At 50.0% G+C, this 25,509-nt stretch overlaps 1 protein-coding gene across 10 annotated transcripts; it reads left to right on the top strand.

The window, feature by feature from the left end:
- The first annotated feature begins 1,025 nt into the window (after nucleotides 1–1,025).
- Nucleotides 1,026–24,515, top strand: chd4b (chromodomain helicase DNA binding protein 4b). Of its 10 annotated transcripts, none has more exons than XM_030370458.1 (41): nucleotides 1,036–1,334; nucleotides 1,654–1,864; nucleotides 2,563–2,690; nucleotides 3,034–3,288; nucleotides 3,638–3,753; nucleotides 4,441–4,540; nucleotides 4,651–4,891; nucleotides 5,272–5,393; nucleotides 5,531–5,654; nucleotides 5,854–6,026; nucleotides 6,906–7,160; nucleotides 7,515–7,718; nucleotides 8,226–8,434; nucleotides 9,981–10,112; nucleotides 10,259–10,358; nucleotides 10,756–10,947; nucleotides 11,505–11,705; nucleotides 12,676–12,813; nucleotides 13,091–13,212; nucleotides 13,579–13,752; nucleotides 14,086–14,227; nucleotides 14,662–14,911; nucleotides 15,240–15,364; nucleotides 15,626–15,718; nucleotides 16,099–16,240; nucleotides 16,533–16,705; nucleotides 16,963–17,140; nucleotides 17,546–17,554; nucleotides 18,039–18,125; nucleotides 18,468–18,559; nucleotides 19,155–19,288; nucleotides 19,646–19,808; nucleotides 20,094–20,250; nucleotides 20,355–20,443; nucleotides 20,582–20,843; nucleotides 20,926–20,982; nucleotides 21,551–21,769; nucleotides 21,868–21,976; nucleotides 22,275–22,407; nucleotides 22,801–22,996; nucleotides 23,087–24,515. In XM_030370458.1, the coding sequence occupies exons 2-41, from the start codon at nucleotides 1,798–1,800 to the stop codon at nucleotides 23,287–23,289; spliced, it is 6,066 nt and encodes a 2,021-aa protein (XP_030226318.1). In that variant the 5' UTR covers nucleotides 1,036–1,334; nucleotides 1,654–1,797; the 3' UTR covers nucleotides 23,290–24,515. The 10 variants fall into 10 exon arrangements, 9 of the variants coding, with proteins under 9 accessions (XP_030226318.1, XP_030226315.1, XP_030226314.1 ...); XM_030370455.1 differs by having other exon boundaries at nucleotides 17,546–17,563; XM_030370454.1 differs by having other exon boundaries at nucleotides 16,963–17,152.
- The last annotated feature ends 994 nt before the right edge of the window (nucleotides 24,516–25,509 follow it).

Genomic DNA, 25,509 nt, shown 5'->3' with positions numbered 1-25,509 from the left:
ATACAACATTTTATCCAACGACAACATTTATAAAAGTCTAAACAAATAGTTGAAGTTTTATATATTTAAATGTTTCTGTGTGTGTGTGTGTGTGTGTGTGTGTGTGTGTGTGTGTGTGTGTGTGTGTGTGTGTGTGTGTGTGTCTGATTGTTTGTTTGTGTTTGGTGTGTGTGTGTGTTTGATTGTGTGTGTTTGTGCAGTGCACAAGCACTATTCACTTTCCAATGCAATGCCAGACTTTCCCAATGCAATATTAATGGTGGTTATGGCATGACTGAATCCCTCATTATATCATCCCAGCGTGGCTGAATCCTCTGAGCGTGACAGTGTGATACCGCTAACACCTCAAGCTGCATCTTCACAGGGTTTAATTTCACACCGAGGTGTTCCTCACTAATTGTGGAGCGTTTGTACAGTACAGTGGTATTGGGGTCCAATACTGGATAGCCTCGTTGAAGATGGTTGGTTAGTGGGATAGGCTGGCTGTGGAAGGGGTCAGAGAAGAAGCAAGCATTTTCCAAAGTTTGAGGCTTTTGATCTGAAATGCTCCTGAAGTTATCTTCCGTGCAGACAGCCAGGTTCACTAGGCCCCTTGACCCCTTGAGAGGGAACTAGTATGGGGATAGAGGATCAGCATGGAGGCTGAACACTAGCTAGGTGTCCATGGGCCAAGTAACACAAGGATCCCCCCAGCATGGTCTATTTGAGTTCATACTTTAGTCATGCTTATGTCAGGTGGACCCTCGGTGCATATTATGGTCTGTCACTAGTGGACCAGAGTTTCCCTGGAGACCATGTCACGGGTATTTTTTCTTTCTTGTCTTTTTATGAGTTGTATATTATGGGATGTATGCTGTTGGGAGTATTATGGTCTGGCAGTGGGCGGGGGCGAAGTGTCACCATGACAACGAGGTTGCTAAGGGGCTGGGACTAGTGGAAAGGGGAAGAGCGTGCATGCATGTCTAGCAGAAATGTACGTGCGTGCGTGCGATTGTGGTGGAGGGGGTGGGGGCAGGCTGAGTATTATGGTCTGTCGTTGCGAGGTAACTATGCAGAGTTCTACGAGTGTGGGAGGGGGGATTATTATGGGATGTCTGCCCCCTTTGTGTGTTTGTGAGGATGTTAGCTAGGCTTTGCCTGTAAGGTTGGGGGAGAGAAGGGGGACAGCGCAACGTGTTTGGGTCACTTACGGCCCATTTTATTTTGGTTTCAATTGCGTCACCCTCATGAATCAATGAAGAATATTGACAGCTGTGCAACACGCTAACGTCAAAGTTATATTATTCAAAGGAGGGCGATTAAGACAGACATCGACCCGGGACTACAACACTACAGTAAGTTTCTAATGTTGAAGCATATATTGATCAAAGTTTTCTCTGATGTAGGCTACTGTAGCTGGAGAGTGGGAATCAACCAGTCATAATTTTCATGACGGACAAGTTTTCTCACCTGCCTTATTGAGTGTGAAGTGTTTCATACCACGCCAACGGCAATTAGTGACATTCAATTGATGGTGTAACGTTAGTTACCCAACTTGTTCGATCACGCAGGGGACCATCCGATGGCGAGGTAACGCTAACCCATATATATGGATCATGAGGAATGACCGAGATCATTATTAACCAATGCTTCTCCTTCTCCTGCTCCTCGCAGCGCCCACCGCCCCCTCCCTTCCCGGACACCCCAGCTCCGTGCTCCGCCAGCCCCACGTCATTTTCCCTCCTCCCTGGCGGACGGAGCAAGGTTTAAAGAGGGATTAATTCGATTTGGCAGTAAAAATTAAAACAGAAACAAATCATGTCCGGGAGCGAGGAAGAGAGGGAGGACTTCGGACCCCCGGACGACCACTCACTTCTTCTCCGCGGTAAGCTGTCATTAGAAGAAGAGTCCATCTCCCTCAGTGGAGCTGGGCTTCATGCGAAGGGCTGCTAACGCTAGCCTGCTAGCCAGCACTCGGGCCGTCACTCGCCATGACAGATTAGTTAGCTAACTTGGCGAGCGAGTGCTTGTGTTATACACTTATTATTACGTTAGTATAACGAGCTGCTTTCCCGCTCGGGGAGCGACAACACGTGTGAAACTTTCAACCCCGAAAACGTTACCACGCTCGCAAGTTATAACCTGCACTCCTTTGACATTTACTCAGTGCCGTGCGTTTGTGTGGGTGTGTGTGTGTGTGTGTGTGTGTGTGTGTGTGTGTGTGTGTGTGTGTGCGCGCGCGCGCTTGTGTGCGCGTGTTTGTGTGTGGGTGTGTGTGTGTGTGGGGGGGGGGGGTTGTGTGTGTGTTTGTGTGTGCCTGTGTGTGTGGTTGTGTGTGCGTGTGTGTGTGTGTGTGTGTGTGTGTGTGTGTGTGTGTGTGTGTGTGTGTGTGTGTGTGTGTGTGTGTGTGTGTGTGTGTGTGTGCGTGCGGATCAGTGCGACGCGTGCACAACCATTTTGCCAAGTTGTGCGAGTGTATGGCGGCTCGTGTTCTGGTGCAGTGTCCGCTGTGCGCTGCGCGTGTGTCCAGGTTGACTGCTTGAGTTTTCTTGTTGGCAATGTATGAGTATCTGTCACCGGCAGATGATGATGAACCGGAGGATGCTGCTGCTGTGTCCGATATTGAGCTTCCCAAGTCAAAGAAAAAGAAAAAAGCAAAGAAGAGTAACCGGGAGAGCAGGAGCAGCAAGAGACAAAGACCCGTCAGAGAGGTAGTCTTCTGAATGTTGCTCTCATTAATCTTGTTTAGCCTAATCTGCAACTGATCTGATATCATTGCCTGTGTTATGACTGCCTCTTCTATGAATGGGAAGACTCAATTTATTACAAAAAGTTGTTGTACAAATGGATTTGATTGTATTGCACTGCCTGAACTATTTCCATAGTAAAATCCATACATGCAGAAAAAAAAGAGCAACTCAATTCACTACTGCAAATATGACCTTTCACGACTTTGTGGAGGTGGAGGCAAAATGTTGGGATGACTCAAATGTCGAACTCTGGCAATGGATCGGTGTGGTTTCTGAAAGTGACAGTCTGTACCGTTTGGAGCAGGAGCTGCCAGTCAGCTCTCCAGAGCCCCTGATCGGAGTGGAGCCGGTGGAGAGAAACGCAGAAGACGGAGGAGGTAGGAGGTCGGAGAGCGAAGGGAGCGATTACGCTCCCGGGAGGAAGAAGAAGAAGCGCTCCAGCTCGGCCAAAGAGAAGAAGAAAGGGGGCGGTGGCACGGAGAAGGGCTCGTCCAGCTCCAAGAACAAACGCAAGGACCCCGAGCCAGAGGAGGACGATGATGATGAGGATGACAATCAGGTGAGAGTAGGAACCCCCCCACCTCGAGGATCCCAGTCAATGGAAATCTTAACTCTGATTGGGCCATCGCTGCTGGGAATTGTATTTATTATTTGGTTTTCCTATTTATTTTTTGTATTTAGCTTTGTTTGTATTTATAGATTTAAAGATATCTAAACGTCACCATCTGGAAGTGATGAGGGCTTTTTCAGCACCTACAGCACATTCCCTCCATGCATAATAACTGGATCATTTCTGCCTATCAGGTCGCTGGCGGATGTTATGGTTATGAAAGTCTTAACCTTTGACCCAAGGTGCCAGAGTTCTGAGCTTGTTTGCTGAAGTCCTCTTCCCACTCGTTGTGTTTCAGCCCAAGAGCTCCACCCAGATGCTGGAAGACTGGGGGATGAAGGACATCGACCACGTGTTCACCCAGGAGGACTACAGCTCCCTCACCAACTACAAAGCCTTCAGCCAGTTCGTCAGGTCAGACTGAGTGGCCCCTATCTTCTCATTAGCTCCTAATCTAATTTAATCGCATGCAGTGACTGTAGATTAGATGACATTCTGTTCATTGATCTTGTAGAAAAACAATATTGTCAGAATGGTTGGTCACAATATTGTGGACGTTGTTGATTTGTTAATGGCTTGATTGGAATTGTGTGAGTTTTGAAGCTAACCTTGGTTACTTATCTTTGGCTACTGGACATTGTTAAAAGTGTGACTTCCCCCTGCTGTGAGAAAGCAGTGTCACAGCATTTCTAAAGAAAGCATCCATTTCATTAGGCTTTAGAGACCGAGGGGTACAGAGTTTACTGTTGATTGCTGGCTACTAGCGTCATCCTGCCAACTAGATAATTTGATTAAGGGAAATGGATTGCTGCCATGCAAAACCTTTAAATCTTTACCTTTTCAATCTGAAACGCTTAAAGGATTATATGTGCTCATTAGATGTTTTCAGGTGTAAAACAATGGCCTTCTCTGTGCACTTACTTGACATGAAGCATATTTAATTGAATTTCCCACCTACGCCTTTACCTGTGCAATTAATTAGCCTCGGTGACAGAAAAACTGTCAACCCATGCAGTCATCCAAACGCAGTAATGGACGACATCGTGCTCTAGATGCCACGCTTAAGAACAGAGATTAAAAAACATAAACGCTTTCGTTCAGGCCGCTCATCGCCGCTAAGAACCCCAAGATCGCCGTGTCTAAGATGATGACCTTGATGATGGCCAAGTGGCGCGAGTTCAGCACCAACAACCCGCTCAAGGTAACGCCTCCTGCCCTGCGTGCGTTGGGCAGGTGTACTCACCCAGACATGCGCGTCAGGCCCATGTACGGGCAGCGTTGAGACTGTCCTGTGTTCCGCTGCCCCTGCAGGGTTGTGCCACCGCCAACGCCACACTGGCGGCCGCAAACGTGGCGGCGGCGGTGGAGAGCATGGTGGTCGCCGGGCCGGACGGAGGGGCGGAGCCCAGGAGGGCCCCGACGCCCGAACCGTCTCCCGTTCCTTCCCCCGTCCCGGTGGTGGTGGCGCCGCCGCCGCCGCCGCCGCCACCACCACCCCCTCCTGCGGTCCCCGCCCCACCGCTCCGCAAAGCCAAGACCAAAGAGGGCAAAGGTAAGGGGGGCACAGTTTCACAAATGGATTATGGAAATGTGGTCTTAGTGAAGCAGTGCAAGGCTGAAGCAGGGATATTGAGAGAGCTGCTATTCTCATCATTGCGTACTCTCCCATTAGTTTTGATTGTTTTTTTCATGTAATGTACATTCACATATGTGTGCCTCTCTTGTGTTCACATTGTGGCAGTAGAGACACACACTGAAATGTAAAACGTAAGTTGCAGAAAGATTGAACTAAATCTAAATAGAGGTGTATGTATGAAGGCCATTTGGTGGTTTACAACTCTCGTCTCCCTTGTCAGAACTTCACTACTGTTTTGTTTTCCTACAATGGGGTCACTAGTCTAAACAGTGTGTTGTTTCCCTCCGGATACACAGGTCCCAACGCACGCAAAAGGTCAAAGCCCGCGGCGAAGGCTCAGTCCAAACCCAAGGCCAAGAAGGTCGCCCCCCTTAAGATCAAACTGGGGGGTCTGAACAGCAAGCGCAAGCGCTCCTCCGTAAGACCGCATACCTGCCATTCCTACTTAACCGAAACACGACCAAAGGACTAAGGATCCTTCAAACGTAAACCTCAGTGTAATGCTTCATAAATGTCTAACCGCTGTTGGTTATGGCTCTGGTTCCCCTCTGCCAGAGTGACGAGGACGAGCCCGAAGCAGAGAGTGACTTTGACGAAACCAACTTCGCTGTGTCGGACGGATCGAACCGCAGCAGCCGCTCCAAGAAGAAGCCCAAGAGCACCAAGAAGAAGAAGAAAGGTGGGCATGGCAGCAGAGCAGAAAGACTCATCAGGATTATTTTCAAACATCAAGTAGGACCTGCTTGTACCTTAGTGTCGGGGGCCGACGCCCTCAGCCCTGTATGGGTACAACGTTATTTGAACCCCGATTGGCCAGAGTACGTCTTCCACCGCCCTCTGGTGTCTAACCCCCCTCCCCTTGCGTCCCCCATGCCCAGTGGAGACGGAGGACGGCGACGGCTATGAGACGGACCACCAGGACTACTGCGAGGTGTGCCAGCAGGGGGGGGAGATCATCCTGTGTGACACCTGTCCCAGGGCCTACCACATGGTCTGCCTGGACCCTGACATGGAGAAGGCCCCCGAGGGCAAATGGAGCTGCCCACACTGTGTGAGTGCCCTAATCTCAACCCCTTCCCGCACCTCGCTTCTCCTCGGTCCCCTGCTGAAGCCTGCTGGGCTATAGGTTAGACAGGATTGGGCACGGACCCCAGATAACATGGGCGGCCTTAGGAGGAAGATTACATAATTGCAACGCTTTGCATTGAATGTGTAAGCATGCAGGAGGCCCGAGCCTTTCATCGATGACAAGGCCTTGGGTGGGATCGGATAAGATAATGGAAAGCGTGTTATTGTTATTTTTGACAATTTGGTGTCCGTTTGTCCTTCCCCCCCATTTCTTTGTCCTTCACTCTCCCTTCCTCCCCCCCCCCGTCCTCCTATTCCCCACTGCACGATCTGTTCCACCCCCCCACCCACCACAACCCCCCCCCCTGCCCCCCCCACACACATGCACACATGCACACATGCGCACGCGCAACACCCCTCCCCCTCTGCGTGTGCTTGAGTCCCCCCTCCTGCCCCTCCCTTTTTCCTCTCTCACTCCGTTACGCATACCTTCCTGCCTGTCACCCCCCCCAACCGCACATGCACACACATACACGCACACACACACACACACACACACACCAACCACTGCAACCACTTCCCCCACCTCCCCCTCCCCCTGTACTCATCCCCTCCCCCTCACACCCCATACGCGCGGGCACGCCGCACACACAACCGCACACACAACCGCACACACCCCCCCCCCCCCTCTCCCCACACTCTCACCCCCCTCCCCACACACACGCGCACACTCTACCGCAACCACTCTCCCTCCCACCCCTTCTCCTCACCCCCCCCTCCCCCCAACCCCCCTCCCCATACCCACCACTCCCCCCCTCCCTATACCCACCACCCCCCCCCCCCCCCCCCCCCGGCCTTGCAGGAGAAGGAGGGGATCCAGTGGGAGGCCAGAGACGAGCTGTCTGAGGGCGAGGTGGAGGATGAGGAGGAGAGGCCGGAGGAGGAGGAGGAGGGGGTGGAGGAGGAGGATGACCACCACATCGAGTACTGCAGGGTGTGCAAGGACGGGGGAGAGCTGCTGTGCTGTGACACCTGCCCCTCCTCCTACCACATCCACTGCCTCAACCCCCCCCTGCCTGAGATCCCCAACGGAGAGTGGATCTGCCCCCGCTGCACGGTGAGTGCTGCGCAGCGGCGCGCGGCCCACTGCCTCGTGCGCGCGCGCGTGCGCGGGGGTATGTGCGGTGACGCGCGGGGAGGGCACGTGGCTCGCAGTTTCCATCTTGTGCGTGTGGCTCTGGAGGAGATAAAGCTAGCGAGCGGTTCACTTAGCGCGGGTGGGCGGAACCCTCTTGGTTCCATGAACGCCGGCAGGCAGCAGCCCGATGTTAATCTAGCTCTGGCTCTGGGTCTGCGTCGTGGTTCATCATCGTCGGAGTCTGAATGCCCTTCGCTGTTCCACAACGTGTCAGGACTGACACACAGACATGAAGCCTGTCATCCCCCTAACTCCCTCTCTCCCCCCCCACAGTGCCCCATTATGAAGGGCAAAGTTCAGAAGGTGCTCACGTGGCGCTGGGGGGACGTCCCGGCCCCCACCCCGGTGCCCCGCCCTGACGATCTGCCCGCCGAGGCGCCGGACCCCCCGCCGCTGGTGGGCCGGCGGGAGAGGGAGTTCTTTGTGAAGTGGTGCAACATGTCCTACTGGCACTGCTCCTGGGTGCAGGAGCTCCAGGTAGGAGGGAGGAGAGCACACACACACACGCACGCACACACGCACACACACACGCACACAGACACGCACACACACACACACACACACACACACACACACACACACACACACACACACACACACACACACACACACAGTCACACTGTTGAGGAAATGTCAGGTTTATTTGTCTGCTCTGTTGTGGAATAAAAGTTTTATTGGGCAGAATAGTCAAGGGACTCCCCGCAGAAAGCTTTTGGGGTTTGAACCCCAAATGGCGGCCGGCTACCTGAAGGCACCTTGAGCAAGGTGCCTTCTGTTGCTTAAAAAAAACATGTCTTATAGTAGTACAGTAAATAGAAGTACTGTTTTAGCTTTAAAGTTCTGGATTTTAATTGAATTGATATTGCGCTCGTCGGTATCTGCCTTTTCGCTCATCCTTATCGCTGTGTTGTGACGATACATGCAGCACAGACTGAGCTCGGGTCCTTCTCTCACACATCATGTTAATTACGCCTCCCTCCCCAGCTGGAGCTGAACTGCCAGGTGATGTTCAGGAACTACCAGCGCAAGACGGACATGGACGAGCCCCCGCCCGACTTCGGCGGGGAGGGGGACGACGACAAGAGCAGCAAGCGCAAGAACAAGGACCCCCTGTACGTGCACATGGAGGAGCAGTACTACCGCTTCGGCATCAAGATGGAGTGGCTCATGGTGCACCGCATCCTCAACCACAGGTGAGCACCACACACACACACACACACACTCACACATATACAAACGCACACACAAATAACCACACGCACACACACACACACACACACAAATCTCAACGAGCAGCCTTCCTCTTTATGTGTTTGCGATCGTTTTCAACCATGCATATCAAAAGTCATTTTCTGAAGTATTTTATGCATTCTTTGTAGAGAGCTTTAATGCCCCCACATTGCTCTTTTTTGCCTGCTTTCTGCTGTTTTTAATGTTAAGATCAATCGGGGACGGGGGACTTATCTGATTTAATTGTGTTTTAGTAAGGCTATTGTTTAGTGAAGGGTTTTTTGTAATTTACCTTTTGTGTAGAAATATAAAGCAAACAATGGCTCTTTAGAGGAGGGCAGGTATCCCGTGTGTCTAGACGCACGAGACTCGTACTGGTGACCGCATCTATGGTTCCCCCTCGCTGTTACTCCGAACGTGTTTATCTGTTGAATATCTCATATGCTTCTTCCTCAGAAAAACTGCTTTAAACTAAATAAGCTGCTATTGAGGTACGGGACTTTCTTCACAACCCCCACAGCAGTGCCGTGTTTCTTATTTCACTTCCAGTTTTCAGCACGTTCTTTATCAAAACAAAGCCTTTTACTATTCGACTAACACCAACCTGAGGCTAAGACCCCTTTGACTTACTAGTGGTCTGTAAGGGGTCAGCCCTAACCCCGGGGCTTTAAGGCATCTCTGAGCAGCGGGATCCTGTCATGTATAAGCTGCTGTTGGTGTTGACTTAATAGCAGCTGGTCGTGTTGCATGTTTTGTATCTGGGATATTCTCCTGTCACAAAAGATTTTTAGAGCCTGGAATCAAGAAAGACATCTGGTCTGTGGTTGCAACCAAATGCTTTCCAAATAGTTGATGAAATATTGCTTTCAATAAAATCTTTGGGTATCCGAACGTAACTTGTTATGTCAGCCAAACATGAAAGTCAAACAACGTGCTGTTTTCTTATGGTTTGCATGTGAGATCTAAGTCTCTTCTCATAGGTTCTGGTCTACTAACTGTAAAGCAATCTGTCTCCTGGGTCTATTGGTTTGGACCCACAGCTGCTCCAAAAGCACAGAGCACTGTACTTCAGTTATTCCGCAGTTCAACACTCTGGAGAACCATTCGACCGTGTATTGCCTCACTATTCTCAGAAGTTTAAGCACTGCTAGTTGTGATTATACACAGAGGCCACTATAAATGTAGTCAATATTTCACATGAATTAACCATCAGTACATCTCCCAGCCTCTATTCAGGCAGCATAATTATGGTACTATTATGCTCTTATTAAAGGATACTTGTATTTAAACAAGGTTTTTTTTTCAGAGTAATGTAATTTATTTATTTTTGTACGTTTCAAATAAAATCCTGCTAGTGAGCCGAGGGACAGTTATTTAGCGCCTCTGGCTCAGATAGGGAATGATACCTGATACTCTTCAACTATTTATTCCTTGAAATACCCCCTGGATCAGGGCTTATTAAACGTCTCCATATTAACCGGTTCTCCATGGGCCGCCTTGTCCCACCAGCGTGGACAAGAAGAGCAACGTCCACTACCTGATCAAGTGGAGGGACCTGGCCTACGACCAGGCCTCCTGGGAGAGCGAGGACACCGACATCCCAGAGTACGACGCCTACAAGCAGACCTACTGGAACCACAGGTACCAGCACATGCCCCGGCTCACTTAGGAGGGTCTTGTCGAGGTCCATGTGTTTGACTCCAAGCCCGGGTTCCGGGTGCACCACACAGATGACCCTCTATGTGTGTATCTGTGTGTGATTTCCAACCTGTCCATCCCTCTGTCAGAGAGCTGATGGTGGGTGAGGAGGGCAGGCCGGGTAAGAAGCTGAAGAAAGCGGTTAAAGTCAAGAAGGCTGAGAGGCCCCCCGCCAACCCTGTTGTCGACGTAAGACCTCTTTATAGCATGTTGCTCTGAGAGACCCCCCATACATAACTGACATCACCCAGTGGAAGTTTCATTGTGTGTGTCAATGTGTCCACATCGACAGACACACACACACACACACACACACACACACACACACACACACACACACACACACACACACACACACACACACACACACACACACACACACACACACACACACACACACAGTAATGCAGTCATGATTTCCTAATTAAGAATTCATCATTTCCCCTTTCACTTGGTGATTGTGGAATAATGTAATACACCACAGTGGTTTCCTTTGCGTGGTAATGGCCTACTTCTCATGCAGTGCTGCGTACGCGTTGGTTTGGCCTGAACAGTTTAGTAACCGGCGTGATCTCCTCCTCTCCAGCCCACCATCAAGTTTGACCGGCAGCCAGACTACCTGGACAGCACGAGGGGCACCCTGCACCCCTACCAGCTGGAGGGGCTGAACTGGCTGAGGTTCTCCTGGGCACAGGCCACGGACACCATCCTGGCCGACGAGATGGGCCTGGGAAAGACAGTGCAGACCGCCGTCTTCCTGTACTCCCTGTACAAAGAGGTGTGCACCGCCATGGGGAGCTGTGATGAGAAATATTCTGTTTCTTCATGTTCTTGATTTATTGGTTTCTTTCTCTTTTCAATTTCTCACTCACTTGCTCTATCATGTAATTTCACACCACTAACCATTGCCTGTACTTTGGCTTAAGCCCCACACAGATGACCTTACCATGAGACCGTTATTGTATAGCATGTGTGATATGTTATCATACACATGTACACAATAGGTCCCTATTAACCAACATTAACCTGCTAATGTTAATGTTAATGTTAATATGAATATCTTCTAGTCATCGTCATGGCCGTCAAATGTCCTGGCTCTATGCTAGTGTTGATGTCCTGTCTGCCCTCCCCTGTCAGTCAGTGGCAGTGGGCGGGGTTTCGGACACCAGACGCATACTAACCGGCCCCTACAGAGGGGATCAGGCCCAAGGACAAGAAGCTAAAGACGGGCGGGGAAGACACATGCTCCTCCAAAGTAAAAGATGATAGCAATACATCTGTTGTATAAGAGCTACAGCCTGTTGACCATCCTTTCCCCTTCCCGCTGGGCCCTAGGGCCACTCCAAAGGGCCCTTCCTGGTGAGCGCCCCCCTGTCCACCATCATCAACTGGGAGAGGGAGTTTGAGCTGTGGGCCCCGGACATGTACGTGGTGACCTACGTGGGAGACAAGGACAGCAGGGCCGTCATTCGTGAGAACGAGTTCTCCTTTGAAAACAACGCCATCCGTGGCGGGAAGAAGGCGTCCAAGATGAAGGTAAGAGAGGGGGAGAGGAGCCAGGGCATGGAGGGAACACTTGTTACTATTACTAGTTATGGTCCTATCCTTCAAAGCTGGTAGAGCATGGCATTTGACTAAGACCAACAGGCTCAACATACAGGATCAACATACTTAATCACTGAACTTAATTATATCCTTCATCATTTTGTAATTCTTATCATAAAAATATGGATTTAAGTTTTTTATTATAATTTTTAAAGAAAGTTTTAAAAAATAAATAAAAAGAATTCCACCACTATTTGCATTTGGCAATCGTGAGTTGATACTACCAAGGATACGGGTTCAATTCCCCATTGGGGCCAACCTGTCACGGGTGAACGATACCCAGGAGCAGAACCAGAGGCAGGGGCAGGGGATGGTTGTATCCTGGAAAGGGTCTGCTTAAGGTAAGGGGGTTCAGAGGGGTTGGGGAATAACCATGGGGTGGTGAAGGCGCCGCGGGGCTGAGAGGCGGAGAAGAGGATGATCCTTGGCAGAGGAGAACCAAAGCTAGGAGTAGGCACGGGACCAACAGGTGTAAGGGAACAACAGGACGAAGTAACGAAATGAAGGGTCACTGAGAACTATCGCCCAGAGTAGTGAGCTACCGACTGAGTTCAGCCATCAATCCAGCGACAAGTGGACTTAGACCTGGGGTTGATATACGGCAGGGTCGATGAGTAGATTGAGGGCAGGTGTGTTGATGACAATGCCCACTAGGTGTGTAGCTAATCCAGGGACCAAGGGGAGGGGCCAGACACGCCCACTCCAGTCCGACAGGTTCACAGAATAGCCCGTAACGCTATGGTTCACGGCTGGGCCATAACATATCCATCCTAAGAAGTGTATGCACTCCCTATGCTTTATGAGGAGTGTGTCTATTATGAATGGCAGTCAAACTGCATAATGGACTTCATCCAACCAGTGATCCACTCACCCCCTGGTCTTCACTCACGTGCTCCGACAGAAAGACTCCCCAGTGAAGTTCCACGTGCTGCTGACTTCCTACGAGCTGATCACCATCGACCAGGCCGTGCTTGGCTCCATCGAGTGGGCCTGCCTAGTGGTGGACGAGGCCCACAGGCTCAAGAACAACCAGTCCAAGGTGAGACCACTTAGCAGCTTGAGGTTCAGCTCTTGTCTGTTGCATGACTAACACAAGTGAGGGTGAATCGTGCGGATTTGAATAACTTTAGTGTTGTTTTGTGTCTAAATGTATATATTTGTGGTAATATGGGTATCAAAGTCCACATAAGGATATCCTTTATGAATGGAAAACATACAACAGTTTCAACAGGGTTTAAGTTTGAAACGAAACCTTCTTATAGCCTTTAGCGAAGCTCCACTGGTGGTAGTAACTCCTGAACCCTGTTGTCCGTCAGTTCTTCCGGATCCTCAACAACTACCCCCTGCAACACAAGCTGCTGCTGACGGGAACCCCTCTGCAGAACAACCTGGAGGAGCTGTTCCACCTACTGAACTTCCTCACCCCCGAGAGGTTCAAGTGAGTAGTCTGCACATCTGGGCCCGGAGCCCCAGGGCCTGGCTTTGGCCTGGGTGTTCAGAAGTGGCGGTCAAAATGCATACATCCTGTGAACTACATTCCTCTTCTTGTGAGGTCCTCAAAAAATAAATGAATAAACAGTTCCTTCCTATCCATTTAGTCCTTGATTCATTCCTTTTTTTCTTACGTTCTTCTCTACTTGTATTCTTCCTCTGTTCCTTCCTTATGTTCTTCTCTACTTTATTTATTTCTTTAAATCTCCTCCAAAGCCCTTCATCCCCATATGATCTGTACTTGTAAAGGAACCTTCAGCCCATAAAACAACCATTATTGACCGGATGTTGTTTATTTGCTTTGTGCCTGCAGCAATCTGGAGGGTTTCCTGGAGGAGTTTGCGGACATCGCCAAAGAGGACCAGATCAAGAAGCTCCACGACATGCTGGGCCCCCACATGCTGAGGAGGCTGAAGGCCGACGTCTTCAAACACATGCCCTCCAAGACGGAGCTCATCGTCAGAGTGGAGCTCAGCCCCATGCAGAAGTATGTGAGGGAGGAGAGAGGCCAGGGGGCTCCACACACGGGCGCAGAGTCAACACACGGGGGAAAGACAATCTGGGATCCTTTTCTCCCTGATAATATCATGAGATTGAGACGCACCATTTATGATTAAACAAAGGTTTATTGACCATTGTATTGTAATGGCCCTGAGTTGGCAGTAGATAAAATATAAAAGGGAATGTTTAAAGATAAATTGTAAATATTTATGATTGAGGAGGTCAGTTCTTAGTAAGCGGATAGTCTGAATTTTGAAGACGCTTTCAGGCTGACTAACATTCAGGAACTGAAATCTGTATATTTTTTCTTGTTAACCAGGAAATACTACAAGTTCATCCTGACGCGTAACTTTGAGGCGCTGAACACCCGCGGGGGCGGGAACCAGGTGTCCCTCCTCAACGTGGTGATGGACCTCAAGAAGTGCTGCAATCACCCCTACCTCTTCCCTGCCGCTGCCATGGTAACGCCTCGCAACCTATTCATGACTGGAATCTTTATATATTGGGTCAAGTTGTGCGAATGTATTGGTTGAGAAGACGACAGTTAACTCATTGCAGTAAATGCTTCGACTTTCAGATATTTTTGAGATTTTTTAGTTGATGACATTAGTTAAAACCTTCTTTGTGTTTGAAAACGCTGACCACTGTTATTAGTTAGGGTTTCTAAACATTATATAGTGGTATAAGCAAACAGAAGTATCGCTCGCGCTGACCATTAGATAAAGCTTATAAAGCGACACTAGACAGCTTGCTAAGACTCAGTGTCAGCAAACCGTCTTTGAAGTGTTCAGAGCCACAGTGGTCGGTGGCCACTTCATAGACGATTGGCTCAGACTCAACACCGCCAACATTAACCGGTGACATCGGGGACCTTCCCATGGCCTCCCTCCCCCAGGAGGCGCCCAAGCTGCCCAACGGCATGTATGAGGGCGGGGCGCTGACCAAGTCCTCGGGGAAGCTGCTGCTGCTCCACAAGATGATGAAGAAGCTGAAGGAGGGCGGCCACCGCGTGCTGGTCTTCTCCCAGATGACCAAGATGCTGGACCTGCTCGAGGACTTCCTGGAGAACGAGGGCTACAAGTACGAGAGGATCGACGGGGGGGTGACCGGGGGCATGAGGCAGGAGGCCATCGACCGCTTCAACGGTGAGCACGGCCTATGTGTAACATCTTCTTAAGAGCCTCGCCGCTGCCTTCTGACTGCCCCCCCTCCCCCATACTCATGCACACTTTACACTTTATATTATTATATTGTAGATATTACATTATTGTTTCTTTATTTTTGTATTCATATACAGTTGTTTTTGGCTTATCATTTTCTTCACTGCCCCGACATATCAGCAAAACAAATCCTTCCATTTGCAAACCTCGCTCTTTCTTTCGTTCTGATTTCTTTCTCTCTTTGTGTCTGTTCCAAACAGCATTCACAGAATGCGTGGCTCATTCACCTTGATTTGTTTGACTCGTCCCACAGCTCCTGGCGCCCCCCAGTTTGCGTTCCTGCTGTCTACCAGGGCCGGGGGCCTGGGCATCAACCTGGCAACCGCCGACACCGTCATCATCTATGACTCCGACTGGAACCCTCACAATGACATCCAGGTACATTACACCAATCTATAACTCATTTCACCATCTCAAACATCACTTTCACTTACTGCACCACAACAAGATCACAAAACACATCCTACTATAAAACTAAATCACGTACATCGCATCCCAATCCTCATTATCACATACATAGCTCCATAGATAACACCAAACACATCTATGGCACCAGTATCTCTTCCTTTCTGGGCCCTCCCTCCTGGGACCGTGGGGGGTTGAACCTTAACCTCCATGTGTCCTGCTCCTCCCTGGCAGGCCTTCAGCAGAGCTCACCGAATCGGCCAGAACAAGAAGGTGATGATCTACCGCTTCGTCACAAAGGCCTCGGTGGAGGAGAGGATCACACAGGTAAAGAGGGAGCCTCCGCCTGCCCACCATCGTCTGAACACAATGCACCTTAATCGCCTCTGTGCTCTAAAATCGTCATTTTGATTAGACTGTTTGGGTTGTGATGCTTCTATTTTGACCGTCCATCATGGCACCCGCTGCACTCCCAATCGTCCCTGAATGGAGGGATTACTCGTTCTGTCTTCCGTCCCAAGGTTTCTTTTCGATGACTGAGGTGGACCTTCTTTACCCTTGGTTCAGGGGGGTGCTGCACAATGTGTTCTGCGAAGCCCTTTGAGGCTGTAGCTGTGATTCAGGGCTGTATACAAATCCAAGCCGACTGTACCCGACATTGCTTCACGGCGCATCACATTCAATGCCTGTGTGGTGCTGCTCCCCAGGTGGCTAAGAAGAAGATGATGCTGACCCACCTGGTGGTGCGGCCCGGCCTGGGCTCCAAGACGGGCTCCATGTCCAAGCAGGAGCTGGACGACATCCTCAAGTTTGGGACGGAGGAGCTGTTCAAGGACGAGCTCGGGGAAGGTAGGCTGTGGTCACACCCCAGAGACCAGTGGATGGGTCTGCAGCTGACCTGCGCTCTGTCAAGGGCCATGTTAAGTTAGGGATTAGGTTAGAGATCGTTACATTAAGGGGTTAAATTCCGGGAGATTGTTGAATTATGCATTTCGATCGTATCTCTAAGGTTGAGGCTAAATAGTTTCAGGATTGTAATGAAGTGCTTGGTGGGGTTAGGTTCTGGGCTACGATCTCATCATGGGGCATGGCCGCTCACGCCCCTCCATCTTGTACTCCACGTGCCTCTCCTCCGCTGCAGGGGACAGCAAGGAGGAGGACAGCAGCGTGATCCACTACGATGACAGGGCCATCGACCGGCTGCTGGACCGCGACCAGACGGTGGCCTCGGAGGACACGGAGATCCAGAGCATGAACGAGTACCTGAGCTCCTTCAAGGTGGCTCAGTATGTGGTGAAGGACGAGGAGGATGAGGTATGTTTCCCCCCCCCCCTCCCCCACCACCAAGACTCAGTAACTGGGGCCAGCCTCTGTACACACCCCCAACGCTTAAATCTTTAGTGTGAACCAAACAAATGTTTATTTCATTTGAATAATCAACTTTCCCACGCCTTAGATGTGACATTCATGGACATTCTGTCTAAACGAATTCTCTGACGAACTAAACCAACAAACGTCCCCAAAATGTCCCCTTCGGTCCCCCTCCCGCCTCCCCTCCCCCTGCGTGCCAGGAGGAGGAGGTGCAGCGGGAGGTGATCAAGCAGGAGGAGAGCGTGGACCCGGACTACTGGGAGAAGCTCCTCCGCCACCACTACGAGCAGCAGCAGGAGGACCTGGCCCGCAACCTGGGCAAGGGCAAGAGGACCCGCAAGCCTGTCAACTACAACGACGGCTCCCAGGAGGACCGAGGTATAAGACGGGGTACAGAACAATTGCAACAAGCAACTTTTACTACCTACTCTACATGTGCGCGTGCGCTGTGTGTGTGTGTGTGTGTGTGTGTGTGTGTGTGTGTGTGTGTGTGTGTGTCCGCTAGTGCTCCTGGTGGTGTGTTTGTTGGTGTTTGTTGTGTTGGTGTAGGATGCGGTGAGGAGCAGTGAGTGTGTGTCGCATGTCTTTGTGTGATGTCTGTTTTGGTTTGTTTGTCACAAAGTCGTCTGTCTCCGTTCTTCTGTTGGGTTAAACCGTGAGTCTTTTTGTCAAGTTATCTTTTTTTTTTAAAACATTGAAGCATTCAGCGCATCCATTTCTTGTTCTTTTACCAAAATTTAAGTTCTTCTTCCCCCTCCCCCCCCCACTTTTCCTTGTTTGCAGAAGGCAGAGGTAAAAACAGTAAGACATTTTCTGTTGTCATCTTTACACATTAAGTATTTTTTGTATTTTTGAGACAAATTGTGGTCAAAGTTGACAACAGGATGCTGAGGGTTTCCCCAGCAGTGACGAGTGTCTCTGCGTTTTGTAAACACACGGCAAAGTGACACCTTGCATCTGTGTGTCTTGCCTTGTCATCATTGTTATTATTATTATTATTAGTGCTTCCATCCAATCCTCTCTGCTTCTAAATGGCATAACAGATTTCAACTGATTCAGACAAAAGCTATTTTATTTTGGACAGACTGTTCAGAATAGTTGTCGGTTAAACAGCACCCCCTCCTGGATAAATGTGTAGTTGATAGTAGGGCTTTTTATTATTATTTTTTTTTATATTATATTTAATCTTTTTTTCTCATTTTCATCTTGGTTTTTATGTTTTTAACCCTCCTGCGTGTGGTCTGCCTCTCCGTCTTCCCCTCATTGCTTTGATCAGATTGGCAGGAGGACCAGTCGGACAACCAATCAGATTACTCCGTGGCCTCAGAGGAGGGAGATGAAGACTTTGATGAAAGAGCTGAAGGTGAGGTTTAACACGAGACGAAGACATCATCATATTGGCACTAGTCTACTTCTACTCTGTGTCTTTATAGAGCACAACAGGAAAGATAAAAAATAGTGTCATTTACATTAAATCTTCTTTAAATATGATCTTCTTTCGTTGGAATTCTACACAGTTTGCTTATATTACACAGCTCAACTTTTTTAAATGACATGTATTCAGTTGTGTATTTAGCCATTGCATCAGATGACCTCGACCTCCATCCATCCATTGTATGATATGGACCTTTACTTCTGTGGGTTGACCACTGACCCTTGACCTCTGCATGTACCTGGGCTCACTGAGTGCTTCCCTTGTGTTCAGCCAACGCCCGGCGGCCCAACCGCAAGGGGCTGAGGAACGACCGGGACAAACCCCTGCCCCCCCTCCTGGCCCGGGTGGGCGGCAACATCGAGGTGAGGCCGCTGACCTACTTTCCAAAAGGACAGGAACTTTGGGGGTGGTGCTTTAACCCCTGAACCCGTCTGATTGGAGGAGGACTCTGCAGCATTGTACTTCAATATATATCATATGTGGCCTTTTTTGATATGAATGGCGCTGGTGAAAAGCATGGAGATGTTTTTTCCCCTGAACTACATACAGCCTATGTAGACAAGCTTATGTTCCATCCAGTCCCCAAGCTAGGCTATGTAGTTAGAGGATTGAATTATAATGGAGATTCACACACTTTTAATCCAAGTGCAAAATAGTTTAGCAAATAGCAGTTCACAAATGTGCTTACGCACTACAAGGATAGTTAACATTGGCTTTTTAGCGCAGTCTAATCTCCTCAGCTCTAATCACTACAACGGGTTGGAGTAGCCTTTCTGTTCCTTGAAAAGTAGTTCTGGGTACTCGGGGAAGAAACGTGCTTGATGTTTTTCCTTTTCACCATAAACCATTCTACTGTATACTTGAGTGCCATTCACCAGAGCAGTGCTCGGCACTACATTTCTCCTGGGTCCCCATACCGGCTCTAGCCGTTAACCCCCGTCTGTCCCCCCCCCCCAGGTGTTGGGCTTCAATGCCCGCCAGAGGAAGGCCTTCCTGAACGCTGTGATGCGCTACGGCATGCCCCCCCAGGACGCCTTCACCACCCAGTGGCTGGTCAGAGACCTGCGGGGCAAGTCTGAGAAGGAGTTCAAGTGAGTCCCCCAGACCCTCGCCTTAGCCCAAATGGTGTTCCATCACTTCCACCCCACGCCTAGCTGTGGGCCTCCTAGAGCAGGACACCCCCACCCCAACACGTGCTGCTAAATGAGATGAATCTGAATGAACTGCATAAAAGTAACAGTAAATACATAGCATATACATCCCTCCCTCCATTGTGGAGCTCTCAGGGCCCTCTTCCTCCCGCATGTATCCCCCTCATTAGGACCCAACTTAATTCTTCGGGGGGGTTTGTGTCTGATTGGTTCATAGGTCCCACAGTGTTTTCTGTGGTTGTGTCTTATTGGTGCATTGGTCCCAAGTGTTTCCTGTGCTTGTCTCTGATTGGCTAGTGGCGTTCCTCTCCTCAGAGCGTACGTGTCGCTCTTCATGCGGCATCTCTGTGAGCCGGGCGCCGACGGAGCGGAGACCTTCGCCGACGGCGTCCCACGCGAGGGGTTGTCACGGCAACACGTCCTCACTCGCATCGGGGTGATGTCGCTCATCAGGAAGAAGGTAGGTGGTTGTTGAGGGAGGAGGATTTAGTTTTGCATATATATATATACACGGTTTGTTTAGAAACGTATAGTATGAACAGACATTTTTATTGTTAACATAATCTAAAATAGTGAAGGCCATTTTGAAGACATTGTTTATGTTGTTTATTTTGGTTAGCCGAACATGACTTTTATGTGTCAAAAATAAAGAAAAGGTGTTTCCATTAAAGCCTTCCATGCAGACAGTCCTCCATTCCCCTCCACGGCCCGTGTGGCTCCTGATGCGTGGTGATCTGGCCCCCAGGTGCAGGAGTTTGAGCACGTCAACGGCCAGTGGTCCATGCCCTGGATGGCCGAAGTGGAGGAGCACAAGAGGGCCGCAGCCCTGGCAGCTGGGGAGGACCCCAAGACCCCTTCTACTGGGACCCCCGCAGACACACAGCCCAACACCCCCGCCCCAGGTACACACGCACGCACACACACACAAGCAGGCAGGCATGCACTCAGTCACTCAGCTCAACATACACACCGTTCAACACACACTCAATTCCTCCTGTCCTGACAGAGGATTTGACTAAACTGGATGACAAGGACTCAGAGATGAAGAAGGAGGGAGAGGAGAAAAAAGCAGCCTGCAAAGCAGAGGATCCTGAGGTACAGAGCCTCATCCCCCGCAACACAAACGTAGTGCTCAATCGTACACAAATAATGTATAATATAAAACACGGAAATGATGACTAATGACTAAATACACGGAAATGACTATACCAATGAAATGACGGCCCCTTGCAGATCATCGAGATCCCCGACGACGTGGAGAAGTCTCCGGGCTCAGAGAAGAAGGACGAGGAGGGAGACCCGGCGGCCGTGAAGGAGGATAAAGAGGAGGCAGGAGGCGCCCACACAGACGAGGAGAAGGAGGGAGAAGGAGACACCGCCAAGGAGAAGGACGACAAGGAGAAGCCTTCGGAGGCGGCTGAGAAGGGCGTGCCCATGGAGGTCAAGGGGGAAGGTTCAGAGGGCAGCGGGGGGCCGGAGGACGCAAAGAGTAAAGGTGAGAGTGCCTGAGGTTCTGGGTGGAGGCGAGGACTCTGGGGTTCTTCTCTGTGAGGTTAACCCTGGTTCTCCTGTTTCAGCGCCAGACAGCAAAGACGACAAGATGGACACCAGTCCCCCTACAGAGGAGAAGAAAGGTGTGTGTGTGTGTGTGTGTGTGTGTGTGTGTGTGTGTGTGTGTGTGTGTGTGTGTGTGTGTGTGTGTGTGTGTGTGTGTGTGTGTGTGTGTGTGTGTGTGTGTGTGTGTGTGTGTGTGTGTTGGTGTAAGAGTGTATGCAAATGGATATGACAACCTTTCCCTTAAGATTAATGTCTAAAGTGTGATGACAGGTGAGCTCAGGCCTAGGTAAACTGAGCATTTCACTTTCCCTGGCTACATATTACTGTAGTCGACCATCTACAAGAGTGTATCGGGAACCAGAGCTCGGCCAGCATTATTCAACTACGAACACTGTGTAGAGAATGAACATTGTAAAAAAGAAACGTATTAAAACCTCCTTCTGACGGCTTCATCCATTTGATGGAATGGATGGCAACAGGAAACAAGGAGTACCTCCGCCCCTTACAAAACCCCTGTCCAAGGCTCTGCGCTGCCTTCCCCAAGAAGCTTTGCTGTGACATAGTAGGACCGGATCCCAGATCCCCACACACATCCAGACAAACTGGCTCACGCACTCTCCACTCCTCCCCCCTCTCCCCCCTCAGAGCTGAGGGATCTGAAGGAAGGGGTGAAGACGGAGGAGTCTGGCAAGCTGCAGAACGGAGAGAGCACCAAGGAAGGAGCCGCCGCCGCCGCCACCGCTGCCGCCGCCACAGCCACCGCCGCCGCCGCCACAGCCACCGCCCTCGTCAACGTCAGCGAGGAGAAGAAGAAGGCCACCAAGCAGCGTTTCATGTTCAACATCGCTGACGGAGGATTCACAGGTGTGTGTGTGTGTGTGTGTGTACCGGTATATAAAAAGAAGGAGTATAGCCTTGGCTGTCATACTGATGTCGTCCCTACTTCCTGTTTGTCGTTGCAGAGCTCCACTCTCTCTGGCAGAACGAGGAGCGGGCCGCCACCGTCACCAAGAAGACCTTTGAGATCTGGCACCGTCGCCATGACTACTGGTTGCTGGCGGGCATCATACAGTATCCTTGCAGAGGCAATGTAAGGAGGCGGCGTTCAACCGTTTCCTCATGTCCCTCTCCTCAACACACAACACTGAAGCGGGTCTAGATACACACGCAAGCACAGATAAATGATCTGCGCTGTACTGTTGCAACAATTTGTATAAAATCAACAAATTGATTTTGGCTTATGTTCGTCAGTGGCCGATATGTTGGTCTGTTAGTGTCCTCTCACCTTGCAGCCACACATAGTAGAGCCCCCTAATACAGAAGTGCTTGAGCTGTGGATGTCATGACCCTTGACCCCAGCGTTCCCCAGACACGGCTACGCCCGCTGGCAGGACGTGCAGAACGACGTCAAGTACGCAATCCTGAATGAGCCCTTCAAAGGGGAAATGAGCCGGGGCAACTTCCTGGAGATCAAGAACAAGTTCCTGGCGCGCAGGTTCAAGGTGGGTCTCCGCCTGTCACTCTATCTGTTGCTAGGAGTTACCTCTTCCTTACCTGACATTTATGTTCTCCCTCCTTTCTGGTTCCAGTCAAGCCCACCAAATAAAGACCCGGTGGTATTGGGTCAGGAATTGGTCTTTTATGGCTCTTAAGTCCCATAAATAGACTTTTCCCTTACATAGAAGTAACCGCTTGTTCCCCTATCACTTGCGTTGTGGCCTATCATGATGCTGTATGTGTCGTTATACAATGATGTCATTGTGTTACGAGGCTTTAAGCAAATTCTAACATAATAGCTCATTTGGTTATTACGTCGCATAACCGCCCGTGCGTCCCTGCGGTCCTCCCTCCTCCCTGACCCTCCATGAATGGCGGTTCCTCTTCTCTGGTCCCAGCTGCTGGAGCAGGCACTGGTGATCGAGGAGCAACTGCGGCGGGCCGCCTACCTCAACATGTCCGAGGACCCCGCCCACCCCTCCATGGCGCTCAACACGCGCTTCAGCGAGGTGGAGTGTCTGGCCGAGTCCCACCAGCACCTCAGCAAGGAGTCCATGTCGGGGAACAAGCCCGCCAACGCAGTGCTGCACAAAGGTGAGGACCAATCACGGTATAAGCATGCCGCTGCTCCGACCAATCCAAGGCGACGATGGGTTTCACATCAACACCTCCACGTTCTTTCAGTTTTGAAGCAGCTGGAGGAGCTGCTCAGCGACATGAAGGCTGACGTCACACGTCTCCCGGCGACCATCGCCCGGATACCGCCCGTTGCTGTGCGCCTCCAGATGTCCGAGAGGAACATCCTGAGCCGATTGGCCAGCCGGGGGCCTGAGGTCCAGGGGCAGAACCAATTGCAGAGCCCGCAGCCGATGCAGGTGCCACGCTGAACCGGAGAACTCTTCCCCACCCCTCTCCCACACCTAAACTGTCTGTCTGCGACCCTATTGGCTAGTGTAGCGGTGACATCACTGCCCCCCTGCCCCTCTAGGCAGCCTGACCCCCCCTCCAACACCCCCCCCCCCGTCTTTTGTCTAGGACTGCACTGCCCGCTCTTACTTTGAAATAACTGGAACCATAGAACAAGGGTAGAGCGTAAGAATGGGTTCTCTTAACGACTAATTTATGTATTACTAAGGCCAAACGGCCCATCTCTCTGTACTAGAAACACCCATTCAAAACCTCGAAAACCTGAACACTGTCTTTGGGCCAGTTCACTTATGTCGTCTCAGCAGGGTCAAATGTTGTAAATATGTATTATAAACATGGAAAAAATTGCTAGATGACAGCATTTATATATTAGGAGTATTGGTGCTTTGGGGTACATTTTGGAATATCGAGGAAAACAAGGGATCCGTGATGCTTTTTTCTTTTTTATGTTGACAGTTGTGTGGGATTTCGGCTTTTGTTTTGAGTTCCTTCAGGCTCAGCCTGTGCTGTGTGTGTGCGTGTGTGTGTGTGCGTGCGTTTCTAAAGATAGTTGGGCATCCTCACGTGCATCTCTACTGCGGACCACCCCGTCCCTGAGGACTGGCACAGTTCTCGGGGAGTCTAACAAGGGGAGGTTGATTCTAGAGTCACATGGAGATACGCCCGTTTCAGTTTGGACTACACCTCAATTGAACTTTAACCTCAAGACTCTTGGACTGTTGGCAAATCACAGCGCCACCCTCCACTAAATACAAACAGTCATATGTTGCGTGTTTTGTATGTGCTGCTGCCCACGGCACCGCTGAGAGAGACGAGAGGATGTTGTTACCGTGTTCATCCGCGTGACGTTTCACCTCCCCATGCATTAGGAATGTGGTACATTCCTGACTGTACCACAGAGTTATTCGTACTACCTTTCCGCTCAGGTGTTTTTGGCCTGTGATAGGCTCTCTCTTCCACTTGGGACACGCCCCCCCCCCCCCCCCCCCCCCCCCCCCCGACCCCACCCCCAAACAGCACCTTGACATTCCTAATTGTACCACAGAGTTATTCGTGAGGGTAACCCTAACCCCCCCCTGTCTTATGACTTCTGCAGAAGGACCTGGAACAGGTCGGAGATAGGTACATAGGACAACGTTGAAAACGATGGCAATCTTAAGTTAATTAAATTTTCTTACCGTCTGTACTTTTGTTTTACATATTTGAATATTATTATTATTATTATTATTATTATTATGGTCACCACCTTGTTGTTTTTATTGTTGATGTACGTTTTTAAGGACTACAATAAAAATAAAACAAACTGTTTCATAAGCTAATAGCATGCGTCCATTTAATTGCAAACCAAATGTTAGGACTTGTGGTATGTACCAAAAGAGAATGAGCTTTAAACAAAGCTATATAATAAACAAAAATGGCTAGAGTAAACAATTTTTCAAATAAGTAAACAATATTTCAAATAATAACTTAATTTCAATTAAAATAAAAGGATAAATCCATGTTACATTTATAAAAGGCCTGGAGGGAGGAGGACAGGAAGTCAGGCCGCCTCTCAGCCCAAGATGAACCAGGGTAATTTAGAAGATTGGAGTAAATTACAGGGAGGGGAGGAAAGAAAGAATCCCAGATCTCTTATCTTCAGACAGCAGAGAGAGGAGAGGCCGTAGCACCACATTCATCAGCACGAGGAGACGGGGATAAACAACACTGACACCAGGACACCGACGACGGCATGCGGCAGCAGCGCATGACCCGATGACAACCGACTGTGTGTCAGTCCCTCTGTCCTAGCGATGACCTCACACCCTGACAAAGGAGAGGACTCGCTGGGGGCCGGGCTCCCCACTGCAGGGCCGTGCTGAGCTGGTGCCAGGTCCTGCTATGTCTTGCCGGTAAGTTGACGAAATAATATTTACCCCTTTTAACGACGCCATAACCCCCGCAGCGTGTATCTAATCAAGAACGAATGGCTCCAAAGTGCGATGTCAGATTGAAAAGAAATCAGATTGATTTAGAGATTGATCATAATACAGCAGCAATGGCAGTAGGTTTGATTGATCTTACAACCTTCTGAATAAATAAGGGATGTCAGTAGAAAGTCAAATCAGACTTTAGAGCCACCACTACAGTCTTAACGTGCTTCTATCTGCTCCCAATGGGTCTGGAGGGTCGTTCCTGTT

Source organism: Gadus morhua, chromosome 11 (genome assembly GCF_902167405.1).
Source record: "Gadus morhua chromosome 11, gadMor3.0, whole genome shotgun sequence".
Taxonomy (NCBI): domain Eukaryota; kingdom Metazoa; phylum Chordata; class Actinopteri; order Gadiformes; family Gadidae; genus Gadus; species Gadus morhua.
This window is presented reverse-complemented; position numbering and strand designations above follow the sequence as displayed.

Excerpts from the sequence above, each read along its gene's own strand:
- chd4b (XM_030370453.1), top strand. The coding sequence starts at position 1,798 with ATGTCCGGGAGCGAGGAAGAGAGGGAGGACTTCGGACCCCCGGACGAC. Across the intron at positions 5,655-5,853 it reads CACCAAGAAGAAGAAGAAAG|TGGAGACGGAGGACGGCGAC; the intron begins GTGGGCATGGCA and ends CCCCATGCCCAG. Across the intron at positions 18,126-18,467 it reads CTTTGATGAAAGAGCTGAAG|CCAACGCCCGGCGGCCCAAC; the intron begins GTGAGGTTTAAC and ends CCTTGTGTTCAG.